The following is a 17,035-nucleotide window of genomic DNA, read 5'->3' as shown; positions in this document are numbered from 1 at the left end:
ATTTGCTCATTTCTACTTAAAGGACATTTTACAAAACCAACCACCAAAGAATTATTTTTTGCACTTTGTCTTAACTGTTCAAATACTTAAAAAAAAAAAAATCACTTCTGAAAAAGCTAATAAAGACAGACAAACAATATTTGGATACCATTCCCGGGAAGCTTTCCAAACCAAATCTTCCAATGTTAACATCACTTTAAGTGAGATTTCATCTTCCATATATGAGCAATGTACTGTGTAAAGTGTACTGCAGCTCCATTTGTTTTCACTCTACACTTGAGGTCACCACGTTCATCTTCAGTCCACCAGGACAATGAACTATCTTGACCAGACAAGGAAGCCCAGAGAAGAATGGCAGCAGATGGTGAGAGGTCTCTGAGGACCTTAGTGATCCCGACCCGGCAGGCACCAAAGCAGCAGAATTAGAGACAACAGTTGTCATGCTTAGATAAGCGATATATTTAGCTCATCTGTTGCTTGTGCCACATTAGCAACATCATTAAGACAACAAATGGCTTCTCCAACCTACTTTAATAGGTTAATCCTGTCCTTTTCAATTTCAAACGGGTTCTCTCTCTCTCTCTCTCTCTCGCTCTCTCTCTCCATAAACAAAGACATAAGATTATGATTCCTCAAAGGTTTTCATGAGGTTTTCCTTTGGCTCCCTCCATTTTACAGTAATCACTGATCATCACCACTGAAGCTTCCTCAAGTGCTCTCAAGAACAGAGTATCTCTCAGTTCCTGCAGCCTGGGGACGCCATACTGAACTTTGTGAGGCTCTTGTCTTCTGCTGTGTTCCCTGCTCAGAAACTAATTTCCTCCAACAAGGGAGTTTATTTAGGTGGTGATGATACACAGCGCATGAGGCAGACCAAGTCTCTATTATTAACAGGAGATTAAAACAGCTGTATGGCACTCTAAAGCACCCTCTCCTCCCTGCGCTAACATACGGCCCTGGATTACAAGCTGCACTTGACCATTTAAATTACTGCAACAACCAGCCTTCACCAGCTGGGGCTCATTACCATAACGCCCGCCGTTGCTACAGAGAGCACTGACAATCTTGCCCAGAAAATCAACTCTGAAAGAAACAGGACACATATAAAATACATTTTCACCTTAGGGTAAAACAAAGAACAAGGAGCAAAATTGCTTCACTTTTTTACCAACCAGAATTTGTCCTGTAAAGCACTGTGGGTGTCCTGGGAACAGGCCAGTGTCAAGAAGACAAGTAGCAAGAATATTGCATATTCACATCTGTAGGTGTTCAGGAGGAACCTCCATTAATTACCAAATATTTATATTTTGTATTTAATATTTTTGCTTATTTGCCAAGATCAATGGTCATTAAATAATATATAATGTATCGATTACACTATGAATATTTTAACATCACACGTCGGCAGAAGTTTAATTGGCATAAAGGGTGAAAAATGTTGGCATGCGTCTGTGCACCAGCATGTTTCCTGTATTTAAAGTTTCGAATGCATCTAGACCGTTTGTTGGCCATTTTGATCCGTTTCAATAATCCAAACTTTTCAGCTTTCTAAATGATCTCCAAATTATAGGTGCTCAGATGAATAAGGACTGATTGTTCTGTCTTTTTATGATCTAAACGACACCACAAATAATCAGTCCCCATATCAGGATGTGACTAAATGATTATCTGGTGAGAGGCCTGTGATGCTCTGATACAAAGATGACCAAACGAACACTTAGAAAAGAAGTGGCAAATTATTTTTAGGCTAACAGAGGTCTAATTTATTCGTCTGATGAAGTGCTTAAGCTAAGAGCTCCCCAGACACTAAATGAGACACATGCATTCCCAAGGGGGTTTAACATTTGATTGGATGTAGTTATATTACTACAGCCCTAATTAAGAAGGGGGATGTGTTTCAGCAGCTCTTTCAAATATTTGTTTTTCCGCCATACTCTTGATAGACTGCAGGCTGTGGGAGGGAGAGCCGAGCGGGGTGAATCGGGGTGCAAATATGACATAGGCCTAACAGTCTTATCGCAGACAAGTATTTCCTTTCTCCGTGTATAATTGTAGGAAAATACAAATGTAGAAATAGATGAATTAATTAGGTAAAACCCGTGACCAGGGCTTGGGTTGTTTGTGGGTAGCAAACTTTGATGAATACCTGCGCTGAGTGAAAAGTGTTCTTGTGTAGCAAAATAAAAAGAGGTAATGTTCCTGGCATCAGGTCAGCACTGTGAGTTTTATAGTCAAAGAGTTTGCCTTGGCACGGAAGAAGACCACACTTATGCTGAGGTGCGCTGCCACACAGTCTTTGTCACATTGGAAAAGGTTCAGTACAAACTGGAAACACTGTAACGTCAGTATTCCCGGCTCGTGTGTGCCCACATGAGTATATGAGACAGAAAGATACAAGAGAAAAAAGGCAGACAGTCAGGAAGCTAGAAACGTATAAAAAGAAAAAGGGAAAATTTGGGATGATCAGGCACACTTTGGAGAAAAAAGGTATTCCTACCTCAAACGCACACACACACGCGCACACACACACGCAAACACAGGGAGTCATACCGTCTTGCTCTGTCTTTGTCATCTCCTCCAGCTTCTTCTGCTTCAGCGTGTCCACTACGTCTGCCAGGCTTCCTTTGCGGCGCTCCGGAGTTCCAAACGCTGATCCGCTCAGCAGGTCACTTCGCTCCCGGGCCCCCTCCTCCGGCTTGTGTGGGGAAGTGGAATTGTTCCGGAAGGAGTACAGGGAACATACTTTATTGCTGTCAGATTCCTGTAAGGCAAACAAAAGTTGGGAGGGGTGGCAACAAGGGATGGGATTTGTATTAAATGATGAGTGTGTTTCTGTGTTCTGTCAGGGCTCCATTGAGCTTTTTGACAGTTTTTCATTCAAATGCAGTGATTGCTGGGTTTTTGCGGCTCAGGGGCGATTTGGCCATATCAAATGGCTCCTTCTCTGGCTTTCATACAGCAGCTTCTGTATCTTCAACAGAGCTAGCTGCGCTGGTAAATGAGACATGACAAGTGAAAAACTGAGATGAAATGATGAGGTACACTTTCATAGGGCATATCCATAATGTGCTCAGGCTTTACTTTTCATCTGCAGAGACTACACAGAGAAACCTCCCAACTGTAATTTCTCAAATTGCTTTTGAGTGTGCATTTGTGTTAGGGTGACTGCTGTGTAATTTGTTCATTTTCTAGTGGAGACCTATTCTCAGCTGAGTGCCTTGAGCCATCGTAAATCTGTGTCCTGTCTGAAGCTGTTGTTGTTTTTCAGTCCCACCTGTGTATGGTTTAGTATTTAACTAAGGGTCCTGTCTCTGGCTGACTGGCTGAGTGCTCCCCGTGCACAAACAGAGACAAGAAGGAAATGGGGAGAAGAATGGGAGAGAGCTTAAAGGAGGGGGGGGTTAGGGGGGGAGAATACTCTACACATGGGAGTGTATATTCAGCACGCAGACCATGGCTGAGGGTTGCTTCTGACAGAAGGTGGTGTTAATTATGGTTTGTGGAGTCTGAGAAAGCAGAAGGTAGCTAAGCAGCCAGGAGTTTGCAGCCTTTAACAGGGGAACACTTAGCTCTGATTTAAACTTTGGCCTTCCGCACTGAAAAGAATAAACATGACGCACATCTGAATCCAACACATACTGCATGCCTCTCATGGAAAAGTGAAAAGCTTTAATCAACAGCAGTCTGATAACAGAGTGTAATAGGGCAGGGTACAATGATAGAACAACGTCTGGAGCCACTGACAATCCTAAATAAAAAGTCAGGAATGCGGTTCACTGGTGCAGGAATGTTGACGGTGCCAAATTCTCATCCCTGCGTTGCATGTCGAGCTCCAGGCAGAGTTGCAGTGGTGTGTAGGGTGGTCTGGTACCAAGCGCCAGGGTGGCACGACCTACCGGTCGACTCTGCACCTCCCAGCCCTGTGTTGGATGATTATGCAGTGTGGCAGAGACAGTGGAGAGTGCTTGAGGGGAGTGGAGCAGTGCTGGGTTAATCAGCTGGCACCGGTTCTGGGCACAGCCCACACAGACGCATGGCACAGCAGTGGAGTCAGGTAATCAGCAAAGGCAACACTCTCATTCCTTTCGCCTTATGCCTTTCCCCTTTCTTCTCTCTATCTCTCCCTGTCGTCCTCCATTTTACTTTTCCCTCTCTTTTCTCTTTTTTTCATTTTGTGTTTTAAGTAACTTCTAAACATAATTAATTCAAAAACGTTTACATTTCCTAACAGATCAGTATATCACGCAAATCCCTTTATCTGTTTCCGTTACCCTTTCTTCATGTTACTTTTAGGGCTGTTAGCCTTCTTTAGCGCAGAGATCACATTTTGGCCAGTGTTTTTTAGTAATTACAATATTTTGCTGCTCTGCTACAATAAACCGAATACACACTGCTTTTTTTTCTCAAAATATTTATATTGTAACATAACAGCCTCTGCAGAGGATCAAAATATTTAGATTTTAATACCATTCAATGTTTTTTTGTGCCCCCTTTTATGTTTTCTTCCATTTTTTCTTTATGAATAATACTAATACTACTTGCCTCTGACATTTTGTTGCCATCTGTGTGTAAACACTGTTTTATAATATTTGATATATTTTTTATTAAATATTGGTTGTAGGCATTTATAAACTTTTTCTGCGTTTTTCACTCCACCTCATAAAACCTTCTAAAATTCTGTTAGTAACATCCTGAAATGTACCACAGATGAAAAGAACACCTGAGCGATCCTCCTCCTGTCAATTACCTACACTGTCAGCATACACACCCCGGCATCACGAGGAGCAGTCTGCTACAGAGGCTATTCATGTGTCTGTTTTGCGTGTGTGTTGTGCTGCGATGCTGAGGTGTTGAGGGTCTCAGTGGCCAACTGCAGAGCTACTTCAGAGGCCCTCTGGGTCTCTTTACCACAGAGCCGTCTGTCACAGACAACCACCTGCCTCCCATGTCTATAGCCCACAAGTGCCTGTGCTCTTCCTCGCTCCGCTCACATCAAAGCAGCTCCGCACTTGGAATGTACAGTGTTTGGGATCTGGCTGCAGATGTAGCTTATACACAACAAGAAAAACAACACCCGCGCACAGAGGACAAGACATGTTTCTTTAATAGCAACACAAATGCAAGCTAAAGGAAGCAGATGAGGCTACATAGCCTTCCATTGGTCATGATGCAATTGTGTATGTGGTATTCGTATTATGCAAGTTAGAAGGCTAATAATAGCTGGTTCGGTGTTTGGCAGAGCTGACTATCTGAAGATCCCAGAGGTTTCACAGCATTTGGGAACATTCGGGTTGGAGCTGGGGATAGAACATGGGCTGAGCTTCTTTGTACAAACCAGAAACAATGAGTGTCTGCTAAACCTCAGTCTTGAATACCCAAAGGAAGACAGTAAGACAGTGCACACTTAAAGGTTTAAAATGTCTTGCTCAACTTGATTTGATCTATAAAGAAGCTTCACCATTTATGTGTCTCAACCACAACTATTTCTGTTTTATTTCATTCTTCCCACAAATTCACCAAATAAGAATGAAAAAGAACATTCTGACAAACCTTATTTATATTGGAGGGCCGTCATTGAATCTTCAGAGTCGCTAATTATTAAATGTTTGGTTTTGCGAACAGATTTTGGTGGCATTCGAAGGTGTGCTCTCAACAGCACTACCAACCAATGAAGATGCGTCTTGTGATCTAACTATAGTTAGCTAGCTAATTGAATTTTCTTTGCATGTATGTAGTATGTTGTCTCACCATGCGCTGTTGGGCTGACACCAGGCTGTCCCAGTCGCTCTCTGGCGGTACACTGCTAAGCGGCTGCATTTCATCAGGATGGGATTTTCCATGGAGCAGACTGTGCAGGGGTAGCTGTGGTGTGCCATGCGCCTCAGCGCTCTCCTCTTTCTCCCAAGACAAGTGCTCCTGACTCATGGCATCATCCCCATCAACCACAGAGGCAAAAGGAGACGTGGCTTGCTTGGAAGACATGACTCTGCTGCAGGGCAAGAAAATAAGAGAGAACAGAGTCAAGAAAGAATGTTATCGTGTTTTGAGGATCGTCAACAATACAAGAAAAGGAATGCTGTTTCCTTGAGTATTTCACGGACGACTGGCCGTTATGTTCAAGTGATTGTACATAGCTGTAACTAGGATTAGAAGTGGTGCACTTGAACAGATAGTGCTGAGTGGGCTGAATGCTCCACCTGACTGTTGCCTGTAGCTGCTCTGCCTTGGGGGGTTTGCAGCAGGCCGTGGGGTCCCTAATCCTTTGTTTAATGCAGATGGATGACTTGATCTAGGGCTGGAACTGTGCCTACTTGGGTCCTGGCTGAAACCCCAAGACAGTTAGTCAGGCAGTAGGTCAGCCAGGCAGTGAAACTACCATCCAGATGAAAAGTAAAAAAAAAAAAAAAAAAAATCACACAATAAGATGGAGACGTAAAACAAGGTTGCTTCTTCCTGTGAAAATATTTTTCTTATTGCTAAGCTACCTTAGACATCTCCTTTATCTTTCATGATGATTTGATTTTTTTTCTTTTGTCCTTTAAGCATCATGTCATTTTCCTTGTGTGAGTCAATTTCACTCTGCAGCAATCAGCTGCATACAAAAAACAGCCTTGTCTTCTTTTGTCTCGACTTGCATCAAATTAGGAAATTATTAACATTTTGGTGTGACAGTGTTCCCCCCAGGTCAACAAATCCTACGTAAGCAGCTTAAAAATCAAAAGCTAACAGTGGAGGACTTAATTCACAAATCTGTCACATGCTTTCATGAATATTACAGTGAAGAGTGTACTTGACATATCAGGTGCAAAGGAAACTCATGTTAATTCTAATTTCTTTTTTTTTTTTTACAACCCAACTCTTTTTTTGTGCAGAATTTATACAACCAATTCCGCTTTTTCTCACAATTAATGAGGCTGCACTCACGCTGTGTGCTACAATGAATGAAATTAAACACTGTGCCAGCAAATCTAATTATGCATTTGGTATTAAATTAAAAAGGGGATAATATGGCCTTCCTACTGATGTGAAGTGGAGAGAAGGAGCTGGAGCATATTTAACTCCTAATCCGCTTTCCCCCGATCTGTTGTTCTGCTTATTTTTCTCAGCTACAAGACATTGACCGTTAAGACTAGAATAACTACTCAGAGCTTAATCTTCTCTGGAGGATGACTGTACATGTGTGTGTGTGTGTGTGTGTGTGTGCATGAGAGGAAGAAGTAAGATGAATTGGGGCTGTGAAGGTATCGGTCTGTGTTTGTACTGTATGTGACAAAATGCTCAGTGTAGTTGCTGTAGTACATCTGATCACTGATCACCATCTCCCCCGTTTTACTGCTCTATCCACAGGGGTCAGTGTGACAGCACTTTAGTTCCCCACAGCTTGTCTGGGGAGGGGTGGGTTGGGGGGTGGTTGGAGAGGGAGGTGGGGGCTCTCAAGGTTGCGGCAGGCTGTGGTGCGATGGTGTCCTTGCACTTTCTGCTAAGAGTCGGGGACCGAAATATAGGGAAAGATCTGTTCTATTTAAAAAAGGCTTTTTTTAAAAATGGGTTTGATTCTTGGTCCTACTGAAGGAAGTCTGTCAAATGAGGTGTACTGTTCATGTACACACGGTGTCAAATAGTTATTCTGTGTGGATTTAAAAAAAACAGTAACAGGGAAAATACAACAAATTACATTTATTACCACAGTGATAGATACAATAATAAAAGACTGAGCAAAAGTTAGTGTGCAGTTGTAGTTCCATAATAAACAGCAGAAATGTTTTTAGTCTTGATTTAGGAGAGTTGGTAGCTGGAGCAGACCTCAGATCTTCTGGACATTTATTCAGAGAAATTAAAGGCTGTGTCAGCATGTTTTCTTTAAACCCTCAAAACAGTAAGCAGAGCAGCCCCAGAAGACTCGAGAGGTCTGGAGGGAACTAATGCCAAAGCAGATCAGACATAATTCTGTATTGAATTATTATTCAGAAATGTGCACTGGTATGTTCAGATCTCTATGCAATACAGCACTCTTTGAGTCTCACTCTCACACATACTCACAGATCAACCTAGGCAGCAAAGGAGGCATAAACAATGGCAGCCTTAGTTAATCTCATGTGTCTCAACAGCTGTACAAACAAATCCAGTATGTCAGGTAGGGCAGGAGTGTGAGACCTGTGTCTGTCTGTCTGTCTGTCTGTCTGTCTGTCTGTCTGTCTCTGTTTTTTAGCCTCTGTGCCTGGATGTGTTGTCGGCTGGTGTCTTTAGTGGGTCTTAACCCTCAATTTTAATCAGGCATTAAATTGTTTCCTGTAATTATATCAAATAGAAAGTGATGTCAAAATTGTGTACTGTTAATTAAACATCAAAAGTCAGAGCGAAGTTAAAAGGCAGGCATGTAATGGTAAGCAGTGGGATTGAGGAGGGGGGTTTAGAAGAGAAAGCTGGTGTGTTTGTGTGTTTGTGGTGTTAGCGGGTCTGGCACGTAGATTCTGACGTATTTTTTATTCATGCACCCAAAAAGCCCAAGCAGTGAGCGCAACAAGCACCTCGTCCTCAATGGAGTGTGAGAGTGAAACAAAGCACTGCTTTTGTATTACACAGTAAATCAAGTGGTATTATTTTACCACTAAAATATTCAGTCTCTCAGGCACTTTTACTTTGGTCTCCAGCCATCAGTCAAACTGCTGAGGCGTGAGCGAGAGAAGGGGATAGAGAGAGAGAAAAGGAGCGATGGAGACTCCATCCTCCTGTAACATGTGTCTACAGCAATCTTGTTAAAGAATGCAACAGATCTGCGGCAGGCTCCATAACAGTATTTGTCAGCAGGAGTTAATAATTTATTAGCAGTGCTGGGAGGGCTGCGCTCAGGCAGCTTAAGAGTGCGGAGAACCCCCTCTGCCCCACCCCCACCTTCGACAAGCCCCATACAATACTACCTCATATTATTGAAAGGGAAAAAGGGGAAGTGCAGCAGTAATTCTTTGAAAATATCTGAGGGCAACCATACGGTACTTTATTCCTCATATTTGGAGCGGGGATCACACAGCGCTGAGATCTAAAGGGGTTTGTGTGCAATAGATCAGCATAGACACAAAGATATTTGATGAGGAAAATAAGGAGCAGACCTCTGCTGAATGTGGGTACTACAGATGCATGTAGAATTTGATCATATTTTCAGATAGAATTACACTGTTTACAGCCGTGGTGTCTGTGCTGGCAAAATAAAATCAGCAAAACAGCCCTGTTTGTACAGCTACAGTGTATTCTGGTGCTTTTGAAATAACTTCACTCACATTAATAATTTAATCGGTTTCTCTCTTGAAAATAAGCCCAAACTGTGCTTTAACATACTAAACAGTGAAAACTGATGGTGAGCTGAAGGGGTAGCTCATGAATCGTTGACAAGCTGCCCTCCCTCATGCTTGATTACACAACAACAATGGACAACTAACAAACCAAAGTAATCAATAAGTGCATTAAATACTGCTTTCCTACTTTCTCAAAGACAAAGCCCCAGCGACTTTGAAGACTCGAGGCAGAGATGAGGGAGGGTCAGTTAGAAAAAAAGAACTGGTCTATATATAGCTGACAATATTGCGCACATTTGAAGGATTAGGACTTAAGTTCTCGAGCCGCGGGCTCATATGGCCTGGAATGCTTTGAGTCATGAATTGTTCCCTGCGATAATGTTTCATCATCGTGCAAAACAACCTCTGCTTAATTGGTGAGCATTAGAGGAGCGTTGTGCACCGCTCATCTCAGGGGTCTTGTGACTGCAGGACCATGTGTCCTCGACTATCCCATTTCCTCTTTCATCATAAAAGGGTCTGACTGGCTTTCACCCGCTGTATCTACTCTGTCACACTGTTTACCTTTTATAGACAATAGTGATAAGTAACTCCACACCGTCTCCCCCTACCACCCCAACCCGCCCAACATGCACACTTGTCTCTCTCACTACTGATGTCTCGCACCTTCAAGTTTCGATCACAAGTCCCAACAGGGGAGAATATTACACCTCCTTCCTTTGCATGTTATCGGCAGGCAAAAAGAAGAGAAAACGAAATAAACTGCTAAAAACAAAAAAGACTGTTATTAAAAAAAATGTAATGGGAGGGCAGGAAATAGCAGATAAATGGCTTTCGCTTTCCATGTGTAGCAATGTGTACTCATCCACAGCAAGCATGCACATGCAAGCATGCACAGATAAGACAGTGTGCACAAATTTACAATTCATTTATGTGAGGAAACATAATTCCAAGTCACACAAAATGTATTCATAAATTTAACTTATGGTACATATAAGTGTTTTTCAAAAAAACTAACTGTTCTTTTGAAAAAGAACAGTTAGTATATGAGGTGTTTGCAGGAGATCTTTTCATAGAGTCGATTAATAAAGGTGCTATGACTGTGCACAAAGTTAATGATGACTAAGTGCACAAAGTGTGCTAATTATTATTATTGCAAACAATGGCAATAAATGTGAAAATGAGTTGTACAAACAATAGTAATTTGTAATAACAAAGTGAAGTAGATAAAGTAAATAGTTTGAGGGCTTTAAATCAAGTGTGTGCATATGTGTGTGTGTGTGTGTGTGTACGTGTGCGAGAGAGAAAGTCAGAGAGAGCGAAAATCATCTGTGTGTTTCCCTTCAGGGGTTCCTCCTGTTCTAACAGGTGTCGTGGTAGGGTTCCTCTGGGTTCTTCACCTGCCATAATGAGATATTACTACCTGACAGCTCCCAGCTGGAGGAGCATTGACACGGAATCCACCGTTTAGCACAATTAAATTATCACCCTCCATTGTGATTGTGCCATGCTGTGCAGCAGCCAGGTTTCTGGATACATAATCAACTCGTAACACGGGCTGTATACTGCACACAGCTCGTCTGTTTTTCCACACACACACACACACACACACACACACACACACACACACACACACACACACACACACACACACACACACACACACACACACACACACACACACACACACACACACACACACACACACACACACACACACACACACACACATGCCTGCATACTTAGACACAATGTGCACATATATACATTCTGAACATTTGTTCATTGAATAATTTAGATGTAAAAACAGAAAAAGAGACTGCCAGAACTATTTTTTCCACCATTTTCTTTTAACCACGCGTTTAATTCTTTGATACGCAAATTGATTAAATCTCTTAAACCTCAGCCGACAAAGTAATTATAGATAATGACATTAAAATATAGTAAATGGTTGGGAAAATAGAGATTTTCCGACAAGGTAACCTACTGTACAGTGACTGGAGAGTCGTCTAAATGAATTTGTTTAAATTGTTCCTCCATTATTGTTGACCTTCCCTTGCAAAAAGTCAACTCAATTATGGCGGCACTTCATCCTCACTTCACACTCTCTGCTGATGCCTTCTCTATTAGAAACTGCCACTGTTACCACAGCTAAAATCCACACTCAAATGATAGCCACCCAGAGCAAATTAAGCAAGCCACCTGAAGTGCACACTTTACATATTGAGCAGAGCATTGATAATTACTTTGCAGGGTAAATTATTTGCAATAATATGCTGCTGGAGGAACTGCCTTGTATCTCACTTTAAACACTTGTGCAGCTGCTATGACAGCATGGTTGGTGTCCTTGCCCCCCACGCAAGGCAAAGGCAGATGCAGGTGTGAGAGTGCTTAAGTGTCCCTGTCTGTCTACTCAGGAAGGGTCGATGAGCACTCACACACTGAATCCCTCGTTGCCCCCTCCTTCTCTACCTCCTCCTCCCTCTCCTTTGGTCCCCTGTGCCATTGGCCCTTTTCCTGATCCCAGGACACAAGCTCAGAGCTGGATGGCATAACAGCCTCTCAGTTCCCCAGGACACACACACAAGTTCACTCATGCGTATGCTTTCACAAATGAAGGATGGCCGTCCAAAAAATTCACCGCTGGCCTTTTTTGGACTCACATCATTCTTTAACATAAATGATCCACTAGAGAAGGGATGTTGACAGTCTCACACACACACACACACCACCAGGAGACACTAACAGTAGCAGGACAACAACTTCAGTGGTCTCCTTCTTCCGCCAAACTGTTTCCCTGCCTGAGAGAGGGGGGGATACTGAGACAAGAAAAGCGACTTGTTGTTTTACACCTCTTTTTTTCTTTAACTTTTTCTTTTTCTCCAGGCCTGCTGGGGGATGGAGTTCCCAAAGAGCCTTCTGTTGCTGCTGCTGCACTTAAGCAAACCTCACAGTGAGTCAAGCCATCAACCAACACAACCCTATTTGCTGAGCAACAGTGGAGCTTTGTGGCTTGCCTCATAGTTGACAGTAAGTTATGAGCCCTTTGTGAGCAGGAGAAGGAAAACAGAGATCGGAATTTGGCAGGAACATAATAATACAGAAATCTCCTGTTCATGGAACCTGAAATTTTCATGGAAACAATCGAGCATTGTTGAAGGAAAGAAAAGCAACGGTGACAGATGAAATATAGAGTGGGGCCCCCTTTTTGTTAAACAGTAAACAAAGCGCTATTCAGGCCAGGTCCATTCTGTCATTTATAAAGATAACTTCTTCTGTGCACTGGAGAGTTTGCAGCAAATGGCTGCTCTTCAACAAATCAAGTGTAACATCTCTCACAGTTGCCAGAAAAGTGAGTTGAGGAGCTGGCCAGGGGGTGAAGTGAAGGGACGCATCCCAAGTTACCAAAGAGATGCACAATACGTCTATAGAGAGCATAGAAATCTCAAAGGGGAGGGCAAGATTAAAAAGAGGAAGGCCTTTTAGCAAAAAAACATTTTAAAAAGGACCACAATCTCAATGACAATGGCTAATTATGAAGGAGGATTTTTTTCAGGAAGAAGCATGAACATTGGTGACTGTGAATGGTTTATGAAAGTGTGTGTGTGTGTGTGTGTGTGTGTGGAGGTAGGGGGTGGGGTTATTGTACTGTATGGCAGGGGAACTATGGAACTCAGTCTTTGGTCTTGCCATCATGAGGTCATCATTGGCAACTTTAGTGCCCAGCAAAACTGGGGTTGGTACAACTGCTGTTGGTTTGGACATCTGGAATGTCGGCATACTGTGGCCCACTTTCTCCGTCCGTGTCCTTGTTCCTTTCTCTCTCTTTTTTTCCTAATGTAGAACAAGTCCTGGTGACCAAATTGGCAAATTTTATTATCTAAAAAAAAGCAAACTAATTTTGTTACCTTTTATTCACGTCATATAAATGGATTTTTATAGCTGGGGGGAAAAAATTGGAAATTACCTTCAACACTGTTGTAATTAAGCTGCTCTATTGTTACTCAAGGAGCTGGAGTACAACAGCTCATTAACGACAGTTAGGCCCAACTCTAATTCTTTAGTGTTTTTTTCTCCTTTTCTATTTCTTTTCTTTTTCTGAATAAATTAATGGTATTCATTGAGAACGCTCACCCAAGAGAAGGCACACAAATGTCTCTCCCCTTTGTGACAACTGGACTTTTTTCCCCTCTTTGTCTTTGGGCCCTTGTATGTTTTTTTTTTAAAGGACTGTGAGAAGAAGGGCCCAGGATAGAATTGGGGAGGGGAGAGAGTAGCCACGTTTCATGTGACACGTCAATTGGAAAATCAAAACAGGGGTAGTTCATTTGCTCCACCCAGATGAGGCCATCTAGCAGAGCCATGATGAATAGGGGTCAGGCAAGCCACACCTCAAAGATTTATGATTAAGGCTTATTATGTTGGGAAACTGACATTGATTGCTGATTTAAACCACTGAAACCAATTAATTTGCCAGTGCTGAATAGAAAGCATGGTCAACAGTGTGTGTCATTCTGACAGGTTGGACGGGAAGAAGCCGAGCAAAAGTGAAGGACTAAATGAATGGTGCCCACTCTGTTTGGAGGTGGTTAAAAGTTACCACCAGTGATTGACAGCTGATACAAAAAAGAGAGAGAGGGAGACTGGAGAAAAAATGAGATCTGAAGAGCAAAACCAGAAACCCCAGCCACTGATCTGAGTAATTGCCCAAAAATTTGGTTCACAGAAGACATGTACAAGCTGCTGTTTTAGCAATGCTAAGATGGGTTCATTCATGGGCCGGCACTGACAAAACCTGAGTAAATGAATGTGAAGCATAGCCCTAATAAAATCAGAGAGCTGACAGACATGGTTGAACAGAAAAATGTGCTGTATTTCCACTCCGGGGAAGCGGACACTGTAGTGGATTAGACACTGACTAAAACTCAGAATGCCTCAGCAGCCCGCTGCTAACCATGTGTCTGACCGCTCATACTGTGCTTCAACTCTTTTCTGCATTTGTCCAGAGCGGCGCAGAAAAAGAAACAATTTGATATAACTACCACAATCTATTACCAAAGTCATTTTTGTGCTGTGTTCACAACAAATGCCACATTACGCTCGGCTGCATGTTATTTTCCTCTGTGGTTGTCGGGGGAGCTTGTGTTTACCAATACCTTTTTCTCTCTGTTAGTTTTTCCTTTATTGTTTCGCTGGCTCACTCAGAGGATGCATGCATCATGACAGTGCTTCAAAATGAAATCATTAACTAAATTGCTTTCTTAAAAAGCCACAAGTGTGCAGCAGGATTTGTGTGTGTGTTTGGCTGCTGGCCATGGGCCTCTGGTTCCCAGGCAGCCTCTGCCCCGGCTCTGTTGTGGTTCCCTGCCACCACACTCATTATGCTCAGCCTCAGCACAGCACGGTGCACGGCTGCGGCTCGCCTCGCCTCACTCACTGGGCTAGTAAGAAATAATCTGGTAATCTCAAACTACTCCTCCATTTCAACTGGGGCCCCATTCACACAAAGAGACCCTTTGTCCTGAAACATTTATGACCACTCTTTGAATCTCAATCAGGGAATCAATCAAAAGGACATTAAACAAATATGGTTTTATATTTGATGTTAAAAGCTTAAAAGGGAATTTTCTGTAGAGCTGACCTGATTTTATACTCTTCTGATATCAAACAACAATTCCTGCTGTGGCTTTTCAGAATGCTAACACGCTTAAATAGTAAAAATATTCATATCAGTGTCAAATATCTATGAACATAGATTTTAAGTAGGATAAAGAAAATAAATATCTTGAAAATATCTGAAATTTTACACACATTTAACAACAAAAGACTAAAAGCAACTTTCTGGAAACTTTATCAATCTAGATTTCAATAAACAAACTAAACAGAATGGAAGGTAAATAGTAAGTGAAGGCCAGACAAATATTTGATAAGAGGAAAGGGACTGAAGCTGTATGACAGGGTAGCTGAGGGCCCCACCTACACACACACACACACACACACCAACCTAACCCTCAACCCTGACTGTCTATCTGCTCTCCACTGAGCTGAGCATAGCAGATGTGTCTTTCACAGCCTGTAGAGTGTGTAACCAATCTGCAAACAATAGCTTGAACTTGACAAAGGTCGCTGCACTTGCAACAGACTCTTTACAGTAAAGGGCAGTCAAATCCCATTGGCCACTTAGCTAAACCATGCCCTTTAGATTGTTTTTTTTTTTTTAAATTTACAGACCACTAAGGAATTCAGCATTGAACACAGGCTCAGCCCATAAATGTGTATTTTCTGTCAGTGTCTCGGCCCATTAGTCAGCCACTATAATGCTATTTGATCTGCTATGTAAGCCCCATTACAAAGTTTAAGTCACCTTTTTGACCTCCTGTCAAACTAACAGTTGGTGTAAACATGTTCAATCCTATTAACCTAATAACATACAAGGGTCCAGTAATGTGTCATGTGCTGGAAGCTGGCTCTGAGTCTTAATTACAACAGACAGCCATGACAGAGAAAAATATCCACTAGTACCTGCCATTGTGACCACAGGATGTGGGGCAACAAAAGAGTTATGTTTCACAGCATTCCAGATTAGTGCCGCCTTTGTTTTAATCCTGTTTAAAAGTTAATTTAGGGATTTTCATTTCAATGGCTGTAAACGCATTTAAAGGGGAAAATTACAAAAATGTTCTGAGGAATAAACCAAATACAGGGAAATGTGTGTCAGTTAACAACACTGACTCCAGGCGTACCAAGAAGTGAGGTCAAGTGTGTGTAGCCAAAGTGAACTGGTCTCATTATTATGAAATCTACTTTTCTGTATTCAAAAAAGGTTTTCTCATATCCAAAAAGTGAAATAAAGTGTGAGCATTTTGGCTGGATGTATTTCAAATGTTTTGCATGAATTCATCATCTACTTGTGAGGGATTAGAAATGACCCAAAAGTATCTTAATGGATGCTATCATGCATATACATATACAGTGTGTGCAAAATTAACCAAGAATATAATAATAAATAAATAAATAATTAAAAGTGGCAAATGCAGAAACATGCAAAAGTGAAAGCACAAAGAAAAGCCAAGCCTCCATATCTTTTCTGCTGCTAAGTTTAAAGAAAATCCCCTACGCTTCCTCTCTAGCTGCACATGTATGTTGTTCGTGTTTCGATATTTGCATCATTTCTTGGTTTGAAGCTCACTCTTGTTTGTTTTCAGATTCAGACTACATGGCCACCAGCCTGAACCTTAAAATATTACTTCCACTGCATGAAGAATAACTATATAACTATATCCCACAAATCTTAGAAATAAAAAAAAACTCATCAATGAAATAGGTCACAATCAAACATACATTTAATTTGCTTATTTTAGTGTCTGTTACTTATAAGTAATACATTCAATTTGTATTATGTGTGCTGTAACATAACAGATTTTAAAAAAGCCAAAGCAATTTTACAGAGTTTTTTTTTTTTTTTTGCATGTCTGTGTATTGGAGATCATGTTGTGCAGAGTTTGTGCAGTCTATAAACCCTCCTCTCTGGTGTCAGCAGGGCAGCCGTCCAGCATCAGCCTGGCATATCAGCTATAAATGGCAGCTACATCACTACAGCTCAGGCTAAAAATACAGGACCCGGTTTCTTCCGTTTCCCTGTATTCTCAATTGTGTGTGAAACTTTAGCTGAGAAACTCTGTAAGACTAGCTTTATGTGGAAAAAAAATGACTATTGGTTTTGGAGCTGTTGAAGCGCATGAAAC

The 17,035-nt window shown here is 41.8% G+C and overlaps 1 protein-coding gene across 5 annotated transcripts in view; it reads right to left on the bottom strand.

Moving 5' to 3' along the window:
- Positions 1 to 17,035, bottom strand: part of sox6 (SRY-box transcription factor 6) — a 134,196-nt gene that overhangs the window by 80,651 nt on the left and 36,510 nt on the right. For all 5 annotated transcript variants that reach the window (XM_019272594.2, XM_019272593.2, XM_010731085.3 and 2 more), the window contains 2 exons: positions 5,749 to 5,989; positions 2,551 to 2,761 (listed from right to left, as the gene is read on the bottom strand). In XM_019272594.2, the coding sequence (XP_019128139.1) occupies positions 2,551 to 2,761; positions 5,749 to 5,989 (452 nt within the window). The remainder of the gene's footprint in view (positions 1 to 2,550; positions 2,762 to 5,748; positions 5,990 to 17,035) is intronic.

Source organism: Larimichthys crocea, chromosome VIII (genome assembly GCF_000972845.2).
Source record: "Larimichthys crocea isolate SSNF chromosome VIII, L_crocea_2.0, whole genome shotgun sequence".
NCBI lineage: Eukaryota > Metazoa > Chordata > Actinopteri > Sciaenidae > Larimichthys > Larimichthys crocea.
This window is presented reverse-complemented; position numbering and strand designations above follow the sequence as displayed.